Raw genomic sequence first — 8,380 nt, 5'->3', positions numbered from 1 at the left:
TCCCTGGCCAGCCTGCTCTCTTTGGCACCTGCAGGTGAATTTCCAGCTCCTGCTCTGACATCCCCACACAAATGCCTGCTCTCTGGCTGGGCATTTTCACAGTACCAATGAGGCCAGATGCCCCTTTCCCTGACACTTTGCAGGAACTGAGGCTAAATCTGAGCTGTCAGAAGTCCCTTTGTTCCCCTTTGGGGACAGATCATGGGACTAGGATTTGGCAAATGGAAACATTCCCCTGAAATATGGACAGAACTGGGTTCTGAGAGCATCTCCCTCCTCTGCCTGTGCCTAGGAGGGAGACCTGGCTGAGGCCAGGAGACCCCAGGACCATGCTGGGGATGCAGGCGTAGCAAAGGCAAGCATGGAATAGGCACTCTTCACACCTGCCCCAGTCTGTGTACAAAGTATTCCCAGGAAAAAGGGAAAGGAAGGGCCCAGCCCTGAGCCTGCTGCCCAGACAGGGAAAGGGAGGCATGGCAAGCTGTCATTTCCATCTTTCAGGCAGGAGGGCTCCCACTGCCACTCCCTCCCCTGCTCCCAAAAGCTGGAATACAGGAGAACAGCCCTGCCTCAATTTAAAAAGAAAGTCACTTACAAAACCTTCTTGGTATCCCCTCATTCTCCAGCCTGAGGGCAAATGAGCATGGTCCAAGCAGCCTGCTGGGTGTTCCCTTTTGTGGTCAGCAGGGTCTTGAGGTACAGTGCCCCCTGCCACAGCTTCACCCAGCAAGCAGAGTCCACTCAAATGCCCACCTTGGTCCCTTCAGCTAAATTAGTAGCTGGGCCCTGCTAACTGCTGGGACCCCCATTGAGGAAGTAAGTGGTCATCTCCCCCTTGCCCTTCACCTTGACCACCCCTCGACACTCCAGCTGGTAGCCCTTGGCAGCTAGAACCTGGTACAGGTCCGTGGTCACCTAGGAGGATGGAAAGGGAGACTGCTTAGCTGGGATCCTTCCTGCTACATTTGTAGGGGCCCAGGGGTCCTCTCATCATACTAGCTGCCCTCCCCCAACCCCCAGCACACTGCCACCCTATCCCTGTCCTAATGACTGCAGAAAAGGACCGACAGAAGCCCCTTGGACCTATACCCTACCAGCCTCTGCTCACATGCGCCTCACCTGGATTCGGTCAGGAACCCCTGTGCTGTCCATCCGGCTAGAGACATTCACTGTGTTCCCCCAGATGTCATACTGTGGCTTCCGAGCCCCAATGACGCCTGCCACAACGGGGCCCATGTTCAGTCCTGGGGTGGAGAGCAGTAAGACATTTGAGATGAGTGGCTTTCCAGGGTCGCCCAGGGAGTCATCTCACCTCCTGGCACCTTTAGAAGGAGCCAGAGAAAAAAATGGCAAAGGGACAAGTGTCCTGGTTGTAAAGAATGGTCCTGTGAGTTGAGGAGCTCCCCCGAGGCAGGACAGCTCTGCTGGAACAGTAGCTCACGTACTGAATGTGCGCTCTGTGCCAGCCACTCTGGTGAGCATTTCCATTAGTATTTCATCCTCTCAAAAGCCTAAAAGGTGGGTATCAGTATCCCCATTTTCCAGATAAGGCAAGTGAAGCTAAGAGAAGGTAGATGACTTGCTAAATAAGCCAGTAAGTGCAATATCCAGAATTCAAACCAGAGAGTCTGACTGCAGGACCTATGCTATTAACCACTCCCATCCTCAGCCCAGCTGAGAGGAGGTACCCCTCATCACACTGGCCGTAGGTAAGGGCACAGGTACTAGAGTCGACATAAACCTGGTTTTGAATCCCAGTTCAACCACTTACTAATTACTTAATCTCTGAGAGTCAGTTTCTTTATCTTATCTGTAAAAGGGGATGATAATGTGAGGATTAAAGTGTGAAACAGTGCCCAGCACATAGCTGGCCCTCAGTGAATGACTGTTGTCCTTCATATCAGACAATATAGTGAGAGAAAGGCAACCCACAAGCGTCCCGATGGGGGATCTGTGATGCCGTCCTGCCGGTGCCTAGGCTTTCCCCGGAAACAGCCCCGGGAAACCCGCCAGCCACCAAGCCCTCTCACCAATCTTCATCTGGAAATTGTTGAAGGAGTGCTCATTGATGTGCTTCATCTGCTCCATGAGCCGCATGGCATAGTCTGCGAGGGCAGTGATGTGGGAGCGGCCCACCTGGTCATAGGTGCTGGCATTCAGCCCCGAGGCCGCCATGTAGGTGCTGCCAATCGTCTTGATCTTCTCCAGCTGCCGGAACCGCTCCTCACTGATGATCTGGACAGCACAGGGGAGCCGGCTCTCAAGGCAGAGGGCAAAACCAGCCCCGCACCCAGCGCCCATTCCTGGCCATGCCCTGGCCCCTTCGCCACTGCCCTGTCTCAACAGCTCCCCTCCTTTCAGTGAGAGAGCCTCCCTCCCAGCTGCTGGTCTCAGAGCAGGGCTGAGGAGCCAGGAAGACAGGCCTCCCTCACCAGGCAGCCATCAGAACCCAGGCCGGGGCTTGAGCGCTCAGCTTCAGGTCAACTCAACAGCTCACTCACAGAATCCAGAACCACAGAAGGGATATCAAGCATCAATTATTCCAACCTGACCTTTTGGGAAACCGAGTCCCAGAGAGAGGCAGTGCCTCCCCTCCAGCAGAGTGGAAAGCCCATCCCTGACCTGGATGTTTAGGACACTTCCTTATATTTTGCTTCTATTTCCTTATTTAGGGGGACCATCTTGCTCGCTTGGATTAATCAGGCTCTGTCCATAGACTCTTGCTTTCTTCTTCAAAGACATTCACCTGGTACCTATCCTGTCTCCTCCAGATCCTCTTGTCCTCCTTTGCTCCCTAACAATGATGACCCTACCCCGACCGTGGCTCCCCTCTATGCTGCCTCTTAACACCTTCATGGGTCCCTATCCTCCCTCCACTCTACCTACCCTTACCCTGCCCCCAACATCGCTGGGTCCCATAAAATCTCCCTTCCTTCTCCAGCCACCCCTCCAACCCAGCCTTCTCAACCAGAGTTCCTCCCACTCTGCCAGCACCAGCTCACTGGACAAGCACCTCATCAAAGTCAGCGATGATCTCGTTGAGCAGCCGCAGGCACTCCACGCCCTCATTGTTTGCCTCCAGCTCCACGTAGAACTCAGAGAAGTTGGCAATGGAGGCAAACATGACAGCCACACACTCACAAGACTGGTAGTAGAGCTCATCGTTCCGGCGCTCCCGGGCCAGAAAGTGGGCGGCCACGTCCTTGGGCAGAATGTTGTGCAGCAGCCTCCGGTTGTAGGCCTGGAGCTCCTCCATATCCTCCTTCTCCCCTGTGGCCTGTGGACACCACACCCATCACCCAGTGCCCACCATTCACAAGGGGCGGTGCAGCAGCCAACGCCTGAAGGTGGGCATAAGAGGGAACCACGTGGGAGAAGGAAGGCCTGGACAGATGAGGCCTAAAGAACAGGCAAAGGGGTGAAGAAGGCAGGAACAGAGACACAGAGGAGGCATGGAGCCAAGATGGGCTTGGGGCAGCCAGAGCCTTAGCCAGCTAATGAGATGCATTTCTGGTTTGGCCTAGGCTCTGCCCCGCAAGTCCTCTCCCCCTTCCCGGGCCCACACAGTCACCTGCAGTTTCCAGAGGAAGTCCAGGCGGGCAGTCGATTCCACCTGCTGAGCATGCAGATACAGCGCCAGCGCAAACACCAGCAGAATCACGGGGGTCATGTATTTGAGCGCCACCCTCCCTGCAGCTGGGCTGCGGGTAAGCAGAGGCATGCTCGGTGTCTGAAGGAGGTACCTGGCAGCCCTACCCTTCACGGCCTCAGAGCCCTTACTCACCAGTCCAGCCCATCGATGGTCTCATTGGAAGAAGCCCTGGCAGGAAGACACAAGAGACAAAGTCATCGGTTCTCCCTGGGACACAGAGTGGGGGCAGGGAAGGGGAGACAGAAACTGCATCGACTGAGTACATACCACAAACCAGACAGTGGGCCAGGGCTTTGCTTACAGTCGCTCATTAAGAGCAGAGGTTCCACTCCTGGCTCCTCTACTTACCAGCTATGTGACCTAGTACAAGTTGCTTAACTCTCCAAGCCTGTTTCCTCATCAACAAAAGAGGGATCAGATCCCAATAATGCATGCAAAAGGCTTAGCCTGACAGTGTTAGTTACCATCATCTTCACCACCACCCTGTGAGACAGGTGGCATTGTCATTTCACAGATGAGGAAACTTAGGCGAAGAAAAGTTCAAGGTCACGTTAATCCCCTGTTTAAGGTCACACAGCTAATGAATGGCAGAGCAGGGATTCAAACCCAATGGACTCCAGAGGCTTTTTCAACTACACCAAGCTCTGGCCACAAATCACAAGGGGTGGGGTTTTACAGAGGGAAAGCCAGAGAGGTGTCCCAGGCAAAGCCCTCAAGCAGGAGTCAGAAGTTTTGGTTCCTGGTCAGAGCTCTGCCACCAAGCAGCTGTGTGACACAAGAGTGGACATGAAAGCATGCAAATTCGAAAGGGGATTTTTTTTTAATGTCTAACCTAGAGACACAGGGATTTCCCAGCACTGGTGATCCCTTGGGGTGACAGTTTGGGGTTATATGCTGGGAGCTCCTCCACCGCCTCCTTTCCCCGCATTGATGAGGGGTGAGTGGTGACATTCCACGGGCACAAAGGGCCTGGGCACCAGAGACTTCTGGGGGATGACAGGGCCTGAGGATGAACTCACAAGCCATGGACGCCAAGCAGCAGGTCATAGTTGTCAAAGATGGTGGCTGGGGGGCCCAGCAGAAGCAGCACCAAGTAGATGAGCCCCAGGACAAAGATCATGGCCAGCTTCCCGATGCTACTGATGTGCAGGAAGACAGAGCTGGCCAACAGACTCAGCAGCATGTTCCCGACGAAGTACTGGGGGCGACAGCAGGGGAGGTGTTGGGTGAAGGCAGAAGCCAAGGTGCCCCCACGCAGAGAGCCCCGCCCTCCCCTCCCCTGCCTCACCTGAGCTCCCCTCCACAACCTCAACCCCAAGCCTCTTCCACCCTCCAGTCACCCCCACAGCACACCAGGGCCCCTGGCTGCTCTTGAGTTGGCGACTCTGGTGAGATCCCAGTGCCCATCACCAGGTCTGGCCCAGAGGGGTCAATAACTGGTGCTAATCGGGAAGCCCCTCCGCCTGCCCTGCTCAGCGCGGCTTGGTCACCTCAGGGAAGCTGCAGGTGGGGGCAGTGCCCTCGCACAGGGGAGTATCAAGACCCAGAGAGTAATTGAGCTGCTGCAGGTGGCAGGCGGTGACGTCGGCAGGTGTCACATTCAGTATCCTTGCTGCGCAGGTTCGGATGGGGGTGTGGTTGCAGGTGAACTGTAGACGTGGGGAGAGGTATATCAGGGTAACCAAGGAAGCGAGGGGTTGCAAGGGCCATAACCCAGGTGCCTTATACTCCAGGGGCCCAAGTTCTCACTGAGGGATGACAAGAGATGGGGAGATCAAGGATGGAGGACTAGAATTGACCTCACACCCTCCTTTGGGAAAACAGGCTCCCTGAGGGCAGGAAATGTGCCCCGGAGCCCAGAGCAGGTTTTGGCATGAGGAGGGAGGACCTTTACCATGTTGGCGATGGCGGAGGTGAACACAAGCAGGACTGAAAAGATGCCAACTGCAGTGCTGTGTGCCCGCGAGCGGACAATGCTGCGTGACAGGCGTTGCAGGGCCTCAGGGAAGATCTGTAGGTAGGAGACGGATGAGTTGGAGGCCACATCAGCCAGGGGGCATGGCCACCCAGGGGTGGGGCCCAATGAAGAGACACGACCTTGTCCTCCCTCTCCCCATGTGACCACCCCTGGCCCATCCTGCTCTCTCCCACCAGCCCTGGAAGACCCCTCCTACTCACAGAGCCACAGGAGTACACGGCGCAAATCAGCACTGTGATCAGCAGCAGCAGGAAGATGCCGACATAGAGCCCAAGCATCAGCGTTGAGCTGGGACGGAAGAGAGCCCGAGAAAATGTTACCCCAGAAGACTGGGTGTCCTTGTCCCGCCTCCCGCTCCCCAGATGGGCAGGGCTCGGGCTCCAGGGACTGTGGGCTTCTGTGGGTGTTTGTATGGGTGTTTAGGAAGGTTTTGGGAGGTGCTGGAGGGAAGAGAGGCTGAGCAAGGAGGGGCAGGGCTCTCACTGTGGGAAGATGAGGAGCTGGATGAAGCAGATGAAGCAGAAGACCAACAGGGCACAGGCCACGTAGGCTCCGAAACGGGGATCCACTTTCTGCGAGTACTGAGGGAGAGGAGGCTGAGCTGGCACTGGGCTCTGCCCTGGGGAGGAGCATGCTACCAAGGGCCTCAAGGGGGAGCAGCAGTTGGCCCAGTTGATAAGAATTCCCACCGTGACCTGTGGTCACCTCCCATTCCCCCAATCCCTCTCCTGTTCCCTCACCTGTGCTCAGACTTCCCTGCCTGGACCTGCCTCCTCCCCAGCCCTCCTCCTTCAGCATCCCCCAAACCTTCTTTTCAAGATCCTCTCTCTGGAAGGTGAGCAGGAATCGGCGCACGTGGTCCTTGCGCAGCTGATCGATGCTGCGGGCATCGATGGCACGGCCCAGGAACTCGTCTACCTCATCCTCAGGGTTCAGGGCGTCTTGAGCGCCCCGGCTGAGGGCAGGGGACATGGCTTCACCAGGTGCATGAGCATGGCCATTGCAAAGGGAAGGACAGGGGCAGCACCCAGACGGAGTGTGAGCGAGTGTGTGCCACTTGCTCTCACACAACACATTTAAGGTCCAGGAGAGGGGGACCTCCTCCCCACAACCCCGTCCCAGGTGCAAATGCCATCCCCACTCCTTCTCCTCAGTCACCCCACTTACTTGTCTTTGCTGGAATCATCAATGCCCTAGAGAAAGGGACAGAGTGTGCAAGTGAAGTAAAAGCTGTCTGCCCTGCTTCCCCCGCCCCAACACTGCTGAGGGTTCCCCCATATTCTTTGGGAATCTTGGGACCCCTGGGGTGATATCATCTCTCCCACCCCCAATACCAGAAATCATTCATAGTGATGGCAGTCACAACCAGGCGGGCAGAAGAGGGAAGGGGGACACAGAGTGTTAAGGGAGACAAGAAAGTGAGGCCTAATTCTATGAAGCCAGCAACACCCTAATACCAAAACCAGATAAAGACAACACAAAGAAAGAGAATCACAGGCCAACATCCCTCATGAACATAGATGCCAAAGTACTTAACAAAATTCTAGCAAATCAGATCCAGCAGTACATCAGAAAGATCATACACCATGATCAGCAGGATTTAACCTGGGGATGCAAGGATGGTACAATATCCGCAAATCAATAAACGTCATACAGTCATATCAATTGATGCAGAAAAAGCATTTGACAAAATCCAACACCCTTTCTTGATAAAAACCTTCAGCAAAGTGGGAATAGAGGGATCATACCTCAACATAATAAAAGCCTTATATGACAAACCTACAGCCAACATCATACTCAATGGGCAAAAACTAAAACCATCTCACCTAAGAACAGGAACAAGACAGGGATGCCCACTTTCACCACTCCTGTTTGACACAGTACTGGAAGTGCTACCCATAGCAATTAGACAAGAAGAAGAAATAAAAGGTATCCAAATTGGAAAAGAAGTAAAACTGTCATTATTTGCAGATGACATGACACTGTACATAGAAAACCGTAAAGACTCCATAAAAAAATGATTAGACTTAATAAATTAATTTGGCAATGTAGCAGAATACAAAATTAACGCTCAGAAATCTATGGCATTTTTATACACCAATAATGACCTTACAGAAAGAGAGATTAAAAAAACAATCCCATTTACCATTGCACCATAAAAAAAAAAATTAAGATATGTAGGAATAAACGTAACTAAGGAGGTAAAAGACCTATACTCGGAAAACTACAGGACATTGAAAAAAGAGACAGAGGAAGACATAAGCAGATGGAAGAACAAACCGTGTCCATGGATTGGTAGAATCAACATCATTAAAATGTCCATATTACCCAAAGCAAGCTACAGATTCAATGCACTCCCTATTAAAATACCAATGGCATATTTCACAGACCTAGAACGAAGTCGCCAAAAATTCATCTGGAACTAAAAAAGACCCCGAATACCTTCAGCAATCCTGAGAAAGAACAAAGTAGGTGGGATCTCAATACCAGATATCAAGTTAAATATTACTAAGCCGCTGTTCTCAAAACTGCCTGGTACTGGCACAAGAACAGACATATAGACCAATGGAATAGAAGAGAGAACCCAGAAATAGACCCAAACCACTATGCTCAATTAATATTTGACAAAGGAGGCAAGAGCATACAGTGGAGTCAAGACAGTCTCTTCAATAAATAGTGTTGGGGAAATGGGTCAGATTACATGCAAAAAAATGAAACTAGACCACCATCTTACACCATACACACAACAT

The 8,380-nt window shown here is 53.0% G+C and overlaps 1 protein-coding gene across 3 annotated transcripts in view; it reads right to left on the bottom strand.

Moving 5' to 3' along the window:
- The window catches only part of ADCY6 (adenylate cyclase 6), a 49,916-nt gene that overhangs the window by 29,350 nt on the left and 12,186 nt on the right, over positions 1-8,380 (bottom strand). Inside the window, exons 10-22 of one of the 3 annotated variants that reach the window (XM_015558588.1) lie at positions 6,798-6,823; positions 6,438-6,585; positions 6,114-6,211; positions 5,831-5,918; positions 5,547-5,663; positions 5,143-5,301; positions 4,672-4,850; positions 3,785-3,820; positions 3,572-3,701; positions 3,014-3,277; positions 2,031-2,235; positions 1,120-1,244; positions 7-544 (exon numbers count right to left, since the gene is read on the bottom strand). In XM_015558588.1, the coding sequence (XP_015414074.1) occupies positions 485-544; positions 1,120-1,244; positions 2,031-2,235; positions 3,014-3,277; positions 3,572-3,701; positions 3,785-3,820; positions 4,672-4,850; positions 5,143-5,301; positions 5,547-5,663; positions 5,831-5,918; positions 6,114-6,211; positions 6,438-6,585; positions 6,798-6,823 (1,635 nt within the window). In that variant the 3' untranslated portion in view covers positions 7-484. Of the gene's footprint in view, positions 1-6; positions 916-1,119; positions 1,245-2,030; positions 2,236-3,013; positions 3,278-3,571; positions 3,702-3,784; positions 3,821-4,671; positions 4,851-5,142; positions 5,302-5,546; positions 5,664-5,830; positions 5,919-6,113; positions 6,212-6,437; positions 6,586-6,797; positions 6,824-8,380 lie in introns of those variants that run through there. The other 2 variants (XM_006755482.2, XR_001512499.1) reach the window with 2 other exon arrangements.

Source organism: Myotis davidii, unplaced genomic scaffold, assembly GCF_000327345.1.
Source record: "Myotis davidii unplaced genomic scaffold, ASM32734v1 scaffold290, whole genome shotgun sequence".
In the NCBI taxonomy this organism is placed as follows: Eukaryota; Metazoa; Chordata; class Mammalia; order Chiroptera; family Vespertilionidae; genus Myotis; species Myotis davidii.
This window is presented reverse-complemented; position numbering and strand designations above follow the sequence as displayed.